The following is a 14,863-nucleotide window of genomic DNA, read 5'->3' as shown; positions in this document are numbered from 1 at the left end:
ATCAGTTGGGCACAAGGCAGGACACAGGCAGCAGGCAGCAATCAGTCCTGACAGGGCTGCTCCCTGCACCCACACCCAGCCCTTGCCCACCTGCTTTTGCACAGCGACGGAGATAAAGTGGGGGCTGTCTGGGGGCATCCCCCTGCCCCTCAGCAGTGTTTGCTCCAGGAACCAAATCCTATCAGATCAAAGGAATTTGGCACTGCCCTCACTTCCACTGCTGTGGCCTGGGGTTGGGCATTTCACCAGGCACCTCTGAGCATTCCCTGCCCACATAAAGAGATTATCCTGATCCACCTTTCCAAGGCTGTTATAGAGAGATGGATGAAACCCAGTGTAGCAACAAGATTAGTCTCAGCACCGAAGTCACGTCCTGCCCTCGGTTCTTGCTGCCAGCTTGCACTTAAAACTTTAAACATGGCCTGAGATAGCATCGCAGAAAGCAGAGCTGGGACTCAAAGGCTCATCCAGGCCCTGGCAGGAGCAGCCCTTCCTCTGTTATCCCTGACAGCTGTTAGCCTAAGCACTTCCAGCGTTCTGCAGCAGGCATAAACAACTGGCATGGAGGTTCCGTGAGATCCCCTCTGGCTGTGCACAGGCACACCTGCAGCCTGGGCCTGGCATGCTAAGAGCTCCTCAGCCAGGGAGGTCTAACGCTCAGATCCCATCGCCCGCGCTGGCTGTGCTGGGAGGAGCAAGACAATGATAAACAATGTGCTGAGCTAACCTGGACTGCATCCCATAGGTGGTAATAGCAAACATCCCAAGCCACAGCTGCCGCTGCCTCTCTTACAGCACCAAAAGATTGAGTGCCTAAGATGAAACTTGATAAACTTCCCCCTCTTGGCTCTCCCGAGGGCAGAGAGGGCTGCAGCCTCCCCTCGACGGCTGCTCCTGCTTAGGGTTCCAGGGAAGGAATGCAGATGGCTGGGGGTGGGAGGGGGGGGGGTTAAACTTCCTCCCTCTCTCATTGTTTTGCCTGAGCAGCTTTATCAGATTGAATTCCAGGGCGCAACCTGGACCCTGCTTCTGGTCTCCAGTTCCCTGCCTTTCGAGCAGTTTGCGTAACCAAAACGTCTCCGCCGCAGCCTCTGTGCTTGCCGAGATGCTTCTGGAATTTCTCACCCACTCAGGGCTCGTGTTGTGGGGTGTGGGTGGATCTGAATGGCTGCTGAGTGCATGACCCAGCAGACAATGTAAATCTTGACTGCATTAAGGCATTGGCAAGGAGAGGCCCGAGATGGGTGCCAGGTTTCCTTCTTCCTCCGGCAGGAGCAGTGCCATGCACTTGACACAGGGATGAGCTCACACCACGAGGATTATTTATGTCTGCTGCCGTCTTCACCTTGAGCACATATGGGGCCATGTGGGAACAACCTGATCTGACTAGAAAGCTGCGATGGGATCTCCTGAGACTGCAGCTCCATCTCCCCCAGCCCTCCAGACGTGTCAGGGAAAAGTTTCTGCTAACAGGAGTGGAGCTGAGCTCTGCTGCAAAGCGAGAGGCACCGAAGGACAGGGCTGGGTGCTCACATCTGCGGCTGCTGCAGACAGCTCCTCACGGAGCAACCTGCAGCTCCTCACAGCAGATGCAGCTGAGAGATTGCAGGGAGGAGGCTGTGTTTACTCATGGCTTGTTTGTTATCCTCCAGGTCCTCTGGAATTGCTCTGGCAGACGAGATCCAGCTACTTCCCTGCTCTTCCTTAGAGGCTCCAGAGGAAGGTGTGAGGCTGAGCAGTTTACACAAGAGCAGACAGCACGAGATTGAGACTTAATTCAGGAGAGAGCTACATGGCTCTGCCTGCAGACACAAAGATTTCCATCTCTCACACTTCCTACTTAATGTTCCTGTTGACGTTCCCATTATCCTCACAGAAGAGTATCCCGGGGAGTCCACAGAGTCCCAGAGCTATGTTGAACTCAGCTCCAAACTGTGCTTGCAGCGGGGAAAGGCTCTCAGGTTTCACTCGGAATTTGTCACCATTTCTCTCATTGAACAGCTCCTGGTGTCCAGAGGGCAGAGAGGCAGCTGGACCACAAGGAGGGGCTGGAGTGGGTCCAGGGAAGGGCAACGAAGCTGGGGAAGGGTCTGGAGAACAGGGCTGGGGGGGAGCAGCTGAGGGACCTGGGGGTGTTCAGCCTGGAGAAGAGGAGGCTGAGGGAGACCTCATTGCTCTCTGCAGCTCCCTGAGAGGAGGCTGGAGCCAGGTGGGGGTTGGGCTCTTCTCCCAAGGAACAAGTGACAGGACGAGAGGAAATTACCTCAAGTTGCCCCAGAGGAAGTTTAGGTTGGACATGAGGAACAATTTTTTCCCCAAAAGGGTTGTCCAACCTGGCCCAGGCTGCCCAGGTGCAGTCCTCACCTCTGGAGGGTTTCAGAGCTGTGTAGATGTGGTGCTGAGGGCCATGGTTCAGTGGTGTCCTGGCAGTGCTGGGGTAAGGATTGGACTTGATGATCTTAAAAGTCTTCTCCAGCCTAACCAACTCCAGGACTCCATGAACTGCCCTCTGTACAGCACTTAGCAAGTCTGATGAGCAAGCAAAGCAGCTTGCAGGCATGCAGGGCACTTAGTTCTCCACCTCACCAGTCCCCTGACATCCTGACATGAGTTTCTTGACCATTCCAAAATCACAGCAAGCAAAGGCTGCCTGCTAACAGGAAATCTTCTCATTTCTCCAGGTCCTATCTGCTGCTCTGAAAGTCTTTGGCAGCCACACAGAGGATTCTGTTAGAGTTATTTTTCCCAGAATCAAGGCTTGGCTCCATACCACCCTGAAGCAAGAAGCCTTCCCATGCTGCAGAGCTGATGTGGGAGCTGGTGGAGCAGCAGCCACTTCATGTCCTTCCAAAGACTACACTGGGATGGCAGGCAGGGCTCTGTGGGCAGCACCAAGCAGTGAGGCACCAGCAAGGACCCTGCACTTGACTGGAACAAACATCTCAGTACTCAGAGATTAGACCCTGGCAAAGCAAGGGGTGGGTCAGAGAGGCCTGCTCAGGAGCAGGATGTCTCCTTCCAGCAGATCCAGGTTCAGGGATGGCTCCCTGCCAATGAGCTACAGTCAGGGAACCATGGAATGGCTTTGCTTGGAGAAGCCCTTTCAGATTCTCCATTCCAACCATTCTCTAACCACCAAGGCTGGGGCTGAACCATGGCCCTCAGCACCACAGCTCTGGGGCTGTGAAACCCCTCCAGGGATGGGGATTCAGCCACCTCCCTGAGCAGCCTGGGACAGGCTTTGAGAACCCTTCCAGGGAAGAAGTTTCTTTTAATGTCCAACCTAAACCTCCTCTGGAGCAACTTGAGGCCATTTCCTCTTACTTGCTGCTTAGGAGTAGAGTCCAACCCCCACCTGGCTCCAGCCTTCTCTCTGGGAGCTGTAGAGAGCAATGAGGTCTCCCTTCAGCCTCCTCTTCTCCAGGTTGAACACCCCCAGCTCTCTCAGCTGCTCTTCCCCAGCCGTCTTCTCCGGACCCCTCCCCAGCTTTGTTGCCCTTCTCTGGACCTGCTCCAGCCCCTCAGTGTCCTTCTTGGAGCGAGGACCCAAAACTGAACACAGCGCTGGAGGTGTGGCCTCAGCTCCTGGGCACCTCCCCTGTGCTTGCAGAACATCTCTGCTCATCCAGGCACTAACCTGACCTCCTCCCGTGGGGATGCTCTGGTTTCCTTCCCAAGGAAAGGCCACACTTGGCACAGGGAAGCTTTCATCCTGCCAGAGCCCAGGAAGCAGGCAGCACTCAGGTCCTGTCCTGCAGACTGCACTTCAGGGCAAATTTCTCTCTTGCAAAGCTCAGTGAAGTTCAAACATTCCTCCTAAATCCAGCTGTAAACTACTGTCCTTGGGGCACTGAGGATCCATCCTGTCAGGGAGCAGAGCTGCCTCCATAAGGAGGCTTACATGTTGGAACCAGCCCCCAGGCCACAGAGAGGAGGGAAAAAGGAGACTCGTTTGGAGCTAACCATTGCAAATTTTGTAGGGAGCTGCAGGTCAGCAGCCTGATGGCAAACAGCAGAAGCCACCTGGAGAAGTCTTGTTAGTGCCTTTTGAAAGCAGTCTGACCCGAAGAGAGGCATCAAAACTCTGAGCCTCAGCTGACAAGGGATCAGTCCTGCTCTAGGTGCTGCACTTTCACTCGTGCAGTGGCTTCTGAAGCCTCACTCCAGCCAGAGAGCCTCGCAGCCAGCAGCAGCCTGGCTGGCAGCCTGCACAAACAAGCAAAGAATATTTTCATTTTTTAAGAAGCCATATAAACCACTTCAGCTAATTATGTGACAGGGCCCTGGGTGTGAAATAGCAACGGCAAAGCCTCAGGGACCGAGCCAGGAACCTTTTGATTTGCTCTCTGCAGCTCCTAAAACCTCCTGAAGAAGTTTCTGCACCAACAGCTTTTCTGCTTTCCATGGCAAGCTGCACTCAGAGCTCCAGCACTGCCCTCCTGCAGGACCCTGCCAGCACTCCTGACTCCATCTTTACCCTTTTTCTGATGATCTGAGGCTAATTTCAGGGTGCAGAGCTACAGCAGCAGCTGTTTCCAAGCAGAAAGCACATTTTGTGTTCCCTGTGTGGAACGGTCAGGGCTGGAGCTGTCGGAATCCTACCCACCCTGCAAATAAAAGTTTCAAACTTCCCAGCGAAATTCCCTCCAGCTGAAATATTCAACTGAGAAGTGCCAGACTTGGGTAACTGAGCTTCAGTTATTGGTTTGGAAGGAGACAGCAAAGTTCTGGAGCCTGTGGGCTGATCCTGTGTGCCTGCTCAGCATTAAAATGCAGAGCAGAATCGAAGCTGTCTCTGCACAAAACTCCCTTGCAGGCAGAGCTGTCTCTGAGCTGCCTGCTCCCAGGTGACAGCCAAGATGCTGAGCCCTGTGAGGAGGAGGAGGAAGATGCTCTGCAGCTCCACTCTTGACATGCCAGCAGAGCCAGGCCAGGCTCCGTTTGTTCAGCCACATTCACTTTTCATGGTTCTTAAGTCCCAAGTGCTGAAATCTCATTCATTTATGCAAGCAATTGAAAGATTTATTGTAAATAAAGTTCTGCACATTACACAACTGGCTAAAAATCATAATTAGAGCTGCACTGGGAAACATGTTTGATTTATTCTGACAGTAGTCTGGCTTCAGTGATCCCAGCATGATGAATATCCCTCAAGTTTGGAGAGTTTCAGCAACTGCAGCCCTTATCAGAGACCTACAAGTGGAAATGTCTGCCTCGGTTTGCTGTGGCTCACCAGAGGTCCCCAGCAGCTCTGCTGTGCAGTGTCAAGCTTCAGTCAGCAGCAGGGCCCTGGGAGCTGGGGGAGAGCCTTCCTGCCCCTTCACAAGGGCAATTTCCACCACCGTCAGCCTGCCGGGGCCAGGCAGGGAGGCTGGGACCTGTCTGCACACATGGGCAGGGCTCTAGGAGAGGGAAAAGCGCCGGCAGGGCCGCCGGGCTGACAGAGCCTCCCCAGAGGGCTTGGGGGCAGCAGCGATGAGATGCAGCCAGCCCCGGCCCCCAGCCACGCTGTGCCCTGCCAAGGCTGTGCTGCTTGCTTGCTTTATAGTTTTAAGTATAATTTCAGGCCCATAAAACACCAGAGAAGACAGAAGCTATTATCCTGGCCCCGGCAGGAGTCCCCAAAGGGACCTGCACACTTTGCAGATACCCAGGACTAACGATGCTGAGCTTTTACTGCTCCCCATCTGTCCAAGGGCATTTCCAAATGTACCAAATCAGCTTCACCCCCAGCACGTTTATGGCTGCTCTGAGACTAATAAATGACTCTGAGCTCAGTCAAACATTTATCTGGCTGTGCTCATTCCTGGGGAAGAGAGGAGCCCAGTCCTGCCCCAGTGCTTTCCACCTGGGGCATCCTGTGAAGGAGCTTCCCCCAGCCCAGCACCGCTCACATCTATCTCAGCCAGCAGCCAGGTGGCTGCAGGAAGGCAAAAGAATCAAAGCCATTGATCTGCAGAGTAAGTGATGCACAGAACAGCCCAGAGCCACACCTGCATCCTTCACAGGGATGAACCAAACTTTATTATCCATATGGATGATATGTCCACAAACATTTTAGCCAGGCTCTGCTAAATTTAGAACAGGCAGAGCACCTCCAGCCAAGGGTATGAAAAATAGTTCCTCAGATTGTTATAAAAAGAACATTCCAGTAACAAAGAGAGGGGATGCACAACCCTGGCCCAGGGAAAGGAGCTGGAAACCTTCCACAGCTCCCCTTGGCAGCGCCAGGGAATGGGAATGCAGGTACCAGGCAGGCAACAGCTGCTCTGGTTAGTAGAGTCCCAGCATGGCTTTGTGTCTCCTCCTCTGCACAGTCACCACCATGAATGAGCACAGAGGGGAAGTGCAGCTTTGCTGAGGTGACAGAAGTGACACCCAAGATGCCTTCTCAGCTCTGCAAGGGTCACTCTCCCTCCACCCACCTTAGAAGCTGCAAGTGACAAACCAAACACAGTTCCCTCATGCAGAGATGCCAGCCATAGGCACTTCTTTGGTGTGAGGGTGCTGGAGGCCTGGAGCAGGCTGCCCAGAGAGGTTGTGGAGTCTCCTTCTCTGCAGAGCTTCCAACCCCCCCGGCCATTATGCTCCTGGGCAAGATGCTGTATGTGTCCTGCTTTGGCAGGGGGGGTTGGACTGCGTGAGTTCCAGAGGTCCCTTCCAACCCCTCCATGCTGGGGTTCTGGGATTACGAGAATTAATCATATCCCACAAACAGGGAAGCAAGGAACCTCCTGTTTGTTACTAACCAGAGGAACCCTTCTCATAAACATATGGAAGTATTATAAGCAGCAAATCCACTCCTCTGTACCTTTGAAGCTTGCACTGAACTGCATTTCACCCTTTCAAAGTGTGTTTGTTGTCTGCCAGGGCTGCTCCACAGCCTCCCCAGCTTCTCTGCCAGCCCAAATGAACAGAGAGAATGGAGCAAATTAACTGCCTGAGAGCCAGGCAGTGCAACTGCAGCACTCTGCAGCAACAAGTTGCCTGCCATTAATTTATTAGCAGCAAAGAGAAGGCAGCAGCTGAAACTGGGGACCATTGCCTCTGAAACTGAGAATTCAGAGCTTCACCAAGCAGTCTGTGCCCTCCCCTGCCACAGCCAGAGCTGCTCTGATGTCAGTGCTAGAGCAAAATGTCTGGAAATGGGTCTGAGGTGTGGAGTTCTTGCTTCACACAGCCCTGCCCCATGGCTCCTCAGCAGAGCAGACACTGGATGCTGTCCCTCAAAGTCACTGCCCAGCATTCACTTAACTGCAAGCTGCTCTAGAAAGGAGACCACAGACGTCACAATCAAAGTGATCCAGGTACAAAACAAAGCCCTTGGAACAGAATACCTGATTGAAGGAGCACATTTCGATTCATTAATCAGTCAAATTAATTAGAAAGCATGGCTTGGAGGAAAGGAAAGTCCAGGGAGCAGCAGTGTCCCCTGCTGTAAACATGGATTTGACCAAAATGACAAAGTCCCCTCAAATGAATCTCTGGATTTAAAAATCCCCACTTGAAACAGCAACAACCCCCACCCAGGTCCACTGAGACTCCCCTCAAGTCATGGCACCAAGTCTCTTATTTACAAGCCAGGTGAGAAAACCTTCGAGATAATGCAGGACCAGCCCCCAGCTCCTCTGCTGCCCAGCTGCTGGTGGTGCAGGGATGGGAAAGGCAATGCCAGGGGGTTCTGACCCCAGAGCCTGCAGGTGCCAGAGTGGCTCAGCCCAGCAGGGCTCTTATTGCCAGGGAGGCCAAACAGGGATTGGCAGTTAAACAACTCCTATGGAATCAAGCTCTCCAGATGGCTTTAGTGTGGCAAACTCAGGACCCCAGGGCAGGGAGAGCTCCTGGCCTAGAGCATTGCTGCTCTCCGGAGGGGGTGAGGAAGGGAGCAGGCAACAAGAGCCCAGAGGGGTGCAGGGATAAATGTTCCCCTCTCAGGAGGGGTTGATAAAAGGAAGCCACCTCTGAGATGCAAGAATCTGCTCTCAGAATCCGAGCACCTGAGTTCTTGTAGCTCCTTTATTGCTTCTGGAGGTCAGGGTGTTTGTTAGACAGGGTCTGGGCTCTTTGTTTGCTGAAAGAACTCAGCAGAGTGACAGACAATGGGTTTGGAGTCACACCTGAGCTGCTTTAAACATCCCACAGCACCTGGTGACTGCTCAGCTGTCAATGCCTGCAGTGTGTGACACTGGGAAGGAGTTGGGAACTCAGCAAGATGCACCCCAAAGAGAGGGAAGGAAAAAGAGGCAAGGCAGGAGGCAAGGCAAGCAGAGCTTGCTCCTGCTGTAACATCTGTGCAGCCTAACTGGCTGACAAGTGCTGCTGAGGAGCCAGGCATGCCAGAACAGGACGCAAGAGGAGGAGGGACTGCATGCAGGAGGCAGCAGCAGCTCTTCCTCTGCTTCCCTTGCCCACAGAGCACACAGGACTGGCTGCAAACCACGGAGAAGGAGGAGGGCAGCCTGGCGAGGCGCGGCGGAGGTGATGCCAGGTCACCTCTGGGTGGGTACCTGGGGCAGGATGAGAGGGGCACAGGCGATGCCAGCGAAGGACTCTGGGAAGTGCAGGTCCCTCTCCCACTCGTCAGTCTCTGTGTTGTACACCTGCACGATGCTGGTGACGTTGTTCAGGTGCCAGTTGTAGCCCCCCACGATGTAAATCTTTTTTTCCAGCAGACAGCAGCCAGCCTCCGACTGCCCTGCACGCATGGGGCTCACCATGGTCCACTGGTCTGTCTCAGGCAGGTAGTACTCCACAGCCAGCACGTCAAAGCAGCGATCCACGTGGTCCATGCGGCCCCCCAGGGCGTAGATCCGGCTGTTGGCACTCACCATGGCGTGCAGCACCCGGGGCTCGTTCATGGGGGTTTTGAACTCCCACTGGTCCGTGCCGGGGTCATAGCAGTGCAGAGCCTTCTTGTCCTCCACGGAGATGCCGTAGCCGCCCGAGATGTAGAGCCTGTCCCCCGCGGTGGCGCCGGCGTGGCCCCAGGTCCTGCGCTTCAGGGAGCAGACATAGCTCCACTCGTTGTCCTTGGGGCAGTACTTCTCCACCGAGGCCAGGCTGCCCGAGCGGTTCCTGCCCCCCGTGGCGTAGACCATGCCACGGAGCACGTTGAGCTGGAACTGGATCCTGCTCTCCTGCATGGCCTGGATGCGCAGCCACTGGTTGAGGTGGGGGTCGTAGCGGTAGCAGACGTCCACGGCTCCCTCGCCGCTGCGGTACTGCAGCTGCTGCCCACCCACCACATAGACAAAGTTGTCCAGCACGGCCACGCAGGAGTGGCTGCTGCCCACCTCCATCTGGGTGAGGTCACGGAACTGGCGTGCGCCGGTGTGGGGCAAGCAGAAGGCCTTGGCGCTGACGGTGCGGTCGTTGTCCGTGTAGGGAGTGCCGCCGAAGGTGACCAGGGACAGCACGTCCGAGCGGATGGCCGTGCGTGGGGACTGCATCTCGTGCTGCCGGAAGGGCAGGATCTGGTAGTTGAAGGCTTCCAGAAGGTACTGCCGGCACAAGACATCCTCCACCATGATGTCCAAGGTCTGGACGCTGTCCACCAGCTCCGAGGACTTCATCAGGGGGAAGCGGATGTGGCACAGCACCTGGCTGGCACTGGCGCGGCGCCCGGGGTCGTGCTGCAGCCAGCGCACAGCGGCGCGGAAGAGGTCAATCTCCCTGCAGCTCTTCAGCTTGTTGCTCTGCAGGAAGAACACCAGGCGCTCCAGGGGCAGGTGCAGGAAGTCCTCCTCCTCCGAGATCTGCAGGAAGTGCCTGAAGGTGAAGGCATCCACGGACTCCTTGAGGGAGGCCAGGCTGAAGGTGGTGGCCATCTGCCCGATGTTGAGGCACGTCTCCACACTCATGGCAGACTTGAGGAACTCCTCGCAGAGCTCCACCACAGGCACCATCTGCAGGAAGACCGCAGCTCCCAGCACGTCCTGGATGCAGTCGAGGTCCAGGGTCACCTCGGCACTGTAGGCAAAGTCGATGATGTGCTTCAGCCCCTTGGCAGAGACTCCCTTCAGCTCGATCACGTCCTGGCTGGCCTCTCTCATCCCACCCGTGAACATCGCCCTGCAGGGCACAACACAGACAGCAGGTTTGCCTCTCTTCAGCAGTGTCCAGTGATGGAGCACCGCGGCAGCTTCACCAGCACCCCGATTCTCACAGGGAGGATGGGGAAGGAGGGGAACAATGGAGGCTAAACCTCTCCAAGGCAGGAGAAACTTGAGCATGCAGTCACCTGCAGCACCCCTGCACAGACAGCACTCAGAGCGATGCTCAGCGACCACAGCCTGAAGCTTTGCAGCCCTACTGGCAGCAGAACTTTGAACAAAGGACCAAGCTTCAAGGAGGCAAAGCAGGCAGTGCACCAGACACCAGCAAACCTGTGACACTCAGCAGCCAAATGGGACCTGCACCAGCAGGGCTGGGAACCATTCCCTGAGGGTCTGAGCATGCAGGGTAAGCACAGAGCAGGAACCTGCTCCAGCAGGCCCTGGTGCCAGGCAGGTCAGGGAGCCTCTGAGCTTGCCAGCAGCACTGCCTTGAGGCAAGGGCTTCAGTGAGCACTCTGCATCCTAGGCCAGCTACACGTCTCCTGAACAGCTCTGGTGATCCCAACAGAGCCTCCTCTCCAAGGTGCATCCCCAATGCCTTATGAAAATGCAGAGCTGCAGCATGGGGCTGCAGCCTGTGTCATGTTGCAGCATGACAGCAGGGGGCTAAGCAGGCAATTGAAGCCCGAAGGCCCCAGGTTTTGTTAGAGCACAGCTGGGAGCACATCAGTGGACCAGGCCCTAGATCACCTCCTTGGGAGGCTTCTAAATTCCACAGGAAGCACAGAGCAGGCCCAGAACTGCACACAGGCATCTCCCAAACCACTCCTGGGGAGCTGTGCTGTGCTTCCCAGCTGTGGGGGTGCAGGGGACACAGCAGCACCCTGGGGGTTTGCCTTTGTGTTCCACTCCTGCAGGTTTTGGTGTGCACAGGCAGCTCAGGGGCAAGGGACTGTGCTCTGTGCTTCAGCAGGCAGCAGCAGAGCCAAAGTGAAAGCAGGTTGCTGGAAGAACTGAGGTGGATGTTCACAGTAGGGTGCAGGCTGTCACACAAAGACCTAACCTGGGGGCAGCTGCCTGCACCTTTCCTCACAGGTAAGCTGCTCTCCCCCAGCAGAAGGTCAGCTCCCTGTGAGGGCAGAGTCAGCAGAGCTGCCTCAGGAAGCTGCAGTGACTCCATGGTGCAAGTTAGAAGGCAGGGTCAGACCCTGCTGCACTGACCCAGGAACAAAGAACATCTTGGGAACGCTGTCAAGAAGCACAAGTTCCAAGTTTCCTGTCCAAGCCAGGCTAGAAAATCTGCTGCCGTCCAGCACAAACCCAAGAAAGCCTAAGGAAGGAAATACCTGCATGTGGAGGCAGCTCCCTGCAGCCCAGCGACCAGCAGCACTGTTTGCAATTATTTGGCCCCTCCCATGCCACGGGGCTGTGCTCCTGCCTCAGCTCGGCGCAGCTGAACGTGCAGGGGGGAACAAAAGCAGGATTGTTGCCACGCTCAGGACAAATCATCAAGCAGAATGCAGCTCCTTCCCTGAGTGCTCTGCCTCTGAGGTGCTGATTGCAGGACTGCTGCCATTGCACTGCTTCCCTCCCCCTTCCCACAGCAGCCTGCAGTCCTTGCAGACTCCCTTATGCTGACCCCTCCTCAGCTCCGCGAAGTTCTAACAAGAAACCTACTCAGCAATCATGTGTCAGGAGCGAGCACAGCCTGGCAGCAGCACTGCCACAGCATCTCTGCATACAAATAGTGCCATTAGCATCTGGTGGGGGAGCAGCTCCATCCTTAACTGCTCTGTGAGCGAGAGCAGCATGCTCGGGAGGTTTGGCAGCAAAGGGAGAGAGAAGAGAGCAGCCTGGACAACACCTGTGTGCAGCAGGCAGGCACTGTCAGAGCAGCTGAAGAAATGGGTGACAAGACACATGCCAAGAGACACTGAAGTCCCTTCCTTTTGTTTACCTGCTCAGCAAACCAGTCTGCTTGGGTCAGGCAGGGACCTATGTGGCCGGGACCTGCAAGCCCTGCTGGTGGCCTTTCTCCACCTGTGTTTGCTGCAGCCTGCAGCCCAGCACAACACCCAGCTGCGTGCTCTCTTCTGACCCTTCCCTACACCCCTGCCTGCAGCACACCTCCCAGTCAGAAGTCAGAGAACTGTTACAAAGGAGCTGGTCAGAGGCAGGACCCAGACTAGGCAAAGGGATTTTATGTGATGAGGGTGGTGAGAGCCTGGCCCAGGTTGCCCAGAGAGGTGGGAGATGTCCCATCCCTGGAACCACTACAGGTCAGGTTGCTTGGGGCTCTGAGCAACCTGCTGTAGTTGCAGTTGTCCCTGGCTGCAGGGGGTTGGACTGGAAGAGCTTCAGAGGTCCCTTCCCACACAGCCCAGTCTGGGATTCTCTGGAGCTGGATAACTCCATAGCTTCACTCAGGACTCTTGCTCTGCCACTGCCTCACTGCATTCATGGGCCTGACAAATCTGCTCTCTGTGCTCCATGTCCTCACAAAGATGGGATAATTCTCCTCTGTCTCACCGGGGCCTGGAGAATGCTCCAAAATGGTTCAGGCTCCTCAGCCTGTGCACAGTGAGAACTGGAGACAGATCAGAGGTGTTTGCACAGAGCAGGAGTGGTTTGACACAGGGCACTCAGGGGATGACTCACTTCAGAGCCCTCCTGCCACGTGGCAGCAGCTCCAGGGCAAGAACCTGTTCCCTGCAGCAGGCAGAGCACCTACCAGGGCTGCCAGGTGGGGTCAAGACCTGGGCTTGAACTTGAGTCTGGCCCCAGCAAACCTCAGCTACGTGCAGAGGGCCTGACTACAATCCCAGGGCAAACCCTGCCTCCAGACAGGGAGGGCTTGGGGTGTGGTGGGAAGGTTGGGGTAGGGGAGGATGGGGAAACAGCAGACCAAGGGGAGAGGTAAAAAATGCCTGCTTCCTACTGGGTTCTCACCTGAAATAGTCACTGCAGGCAGCCAAGACAACTTTATGAACCTGAAACACTTCATTATTTATAGTGAGGATGACATCAAGCAGCTGAGCCTGAGCTCGGAGCGAGGCCAGTCCCTGCAGCAGCGTGGTGCTGTGGCCAGGAGCAGAGAACGTGCACTTCAGGGTGCTGCTCTTGTCAGCCATGCTAAAAACAGAACAAGAGAGACAGGCTGGTTTGAAATTAAAACAATATGTGGTATACCTCCAGAGCATGCTGGGGAGGAGAGGGAACATGAGGCAGTGTGAACACCAATCCCCAGCTCAGCAGCCACACCATGACATCAGAGCTCAGTTGTGTTCCCTTCTCCCAGCACAGCAAACACTTCCAAACCTTCACCTTACTGCCAGCCCGTAGGCTGCAGCACCCGGGGGCTTCCCAGCTGTTGCCTTCTCAAGGCACGGTGACCTGGTTCAGAAACAGCACGATGACCAGTCCCAGGTCGCTCAGGTCACCAGCACACTGACACCAATGTGGGGGATGGCAAATGGCATTTATTGGTATGCAACACCACATTATATAGCTTAGGTTTACAACGTAGCTTCCGTCTGCTTACATCAAAGGTTAGCACTATTGGCTAGCTGGAGGTGCCTTATCTTTCCGTACAGCGCGACATCTTCCGACCACCAGGCCCTAACTACCCACACCCAGCCCAGCCAACACCAGCTGCTGGGGCCAAAATCTCCAACCCACATTGGTGTCCCCACGCTGCAGCTTCTCCAGGATCCACCCTGACCTTGCCTTCAACCACCAGACAGAATGACAGTTGCTCTCTCCTCTCACCACCTCTCCTGACTGCAGCTGTTAGATCCTCTGGACCGTCCAAGGATGGCCCTGCCAGCCCCATTTGATCTCTTCCTTATGCCTGAACCTCAGGAGAAGAGCAAAAGCAAAACACTTGCACAGCCCTGGACCTCTCACTAACGTCAGCTGTTTGAACTGCACTTGTAAACAGTCCCCTCCCAGTGTAAATATTTCCTTGCTTTTCCCAGTGCCTCTCACATGCTCCCCACGCCGAGAGCATCACTCTTGGAGTCACTTGGCCTCAGATGCACTTGTCAGTGAGAAGGCTGCAGTTGGAGGTGAACACCAGCACTGGCTGTAAGAGGCTGGGAGATGCTCTGTGCCTCTCTGCAAACAGCCACAATCAGGCTGCAGCCTCCCCATGCCCTGCCCTGCCCTGCCCCGTCCACCCAGCAGGCTCCGTGCGTGCCAGCAGCACCAAGGGATCCTAAATCCATCTGCAAATTTAATCCCACTCTGAACTACTTTTCAGGATCGAGATCCAAGTGGGGATCTTCCTTCTGGGAAGAGAAATGCAGGAGCAGCAGGGTTTACATTTTCAGAAGAATCTCCTGGTTGGCCTCTGCTTTTGAAAGAACTATTCTGTGGCTGCATGGCACGAAGGAGAGTGAGGCCAGCATGGTGAGGCAGCTTCTGTCCCTCTACTCTGCCCTGCTGAGCTCACGCCTGGAGGACTGGGGCCAGTTCTGGGCTCCCCAGTTCAAAAGAGACAGGGAACTGCTGGAGAGGGTCCAGAGGAGGCTACAAAGCTGCTGAGGGGCCTGGAGCAGCTCTGTGAGGAGCAGAGGCTGAGAGCCCTGGGGCTGAGAGCCTGGAGAAGAACAGCCCCAGAAGAGATCTGAGCAATGCTCAGCAAGAGCTAGAGTGGGGGGCAAGAGGCTGAGGTGAGACTCTGCTCAGTGGAGCCCAGGGACAGAACAAGGAACACTAGGCACAAAGTGGACCCCAGGAGGTTCCATCTGAACAAAAGGAGAAAATTCTTCGGTGTGAGGCTGCTGGAGGCCTGCAGCAGCTTCCCA

General features: G+C 55.5%; 1 protein-coding gene across 2 annotated transcripts; it reads right to left on the bottom strand.

Moving 5' to 3' along the window:
- Positions 1-8,489: 8,489 nt before the first annotated feature.
- On the bottom strand, positions 8,490-13,186 carry KLHL26 (kelch like family member 26). 2 transcript variants are annotated; one of them, XM_054396304.1, is made up of 2 exons: positions 13,005-13,186; positions 8,490-10,071 (listed from the first exon to the last, which is right to left on the bottom strand). In XM_054396304.1, the coding sequence occupies exons 1-2, from the start codon at positions 13,184-13,186 to the stop codon at positions 8,490-8,492; spliced, it is 1,764 nt and encodes a 587-aa protein (XP_054252279.1). The 2 variants fall into 2 exon arrangements, with proteins under 2 accessions (XP_054252279.1, XP_054252280.1); XM_054396305.1 differs by having other exon boundaries at positions 8,490-10,102; positions 12,901-13,177.
- Between the last annotated feature and the right edge of the window lie 1,677 nt (positions 13,187-14,863).

The sequence above is a fragment of the Indicator indicator genome, chromosome 36, assembly GCF_027791375.1.
Source record: "Indicator indicator isolate 239-I01 chromosome 36, UM_Iind_1.1, whole genome shotgun sequence".
Taxonomy (NCBI): Eukaryota; Metazoa; Chordata; class Aves; order Piciformes; family Indicatoridae; genus Indicator; species Indicator indicator.
Note: the sequence above shows the minus strand (reverse complement) of the source record. Positions and strands in the feature narration are given on the sequence as shown.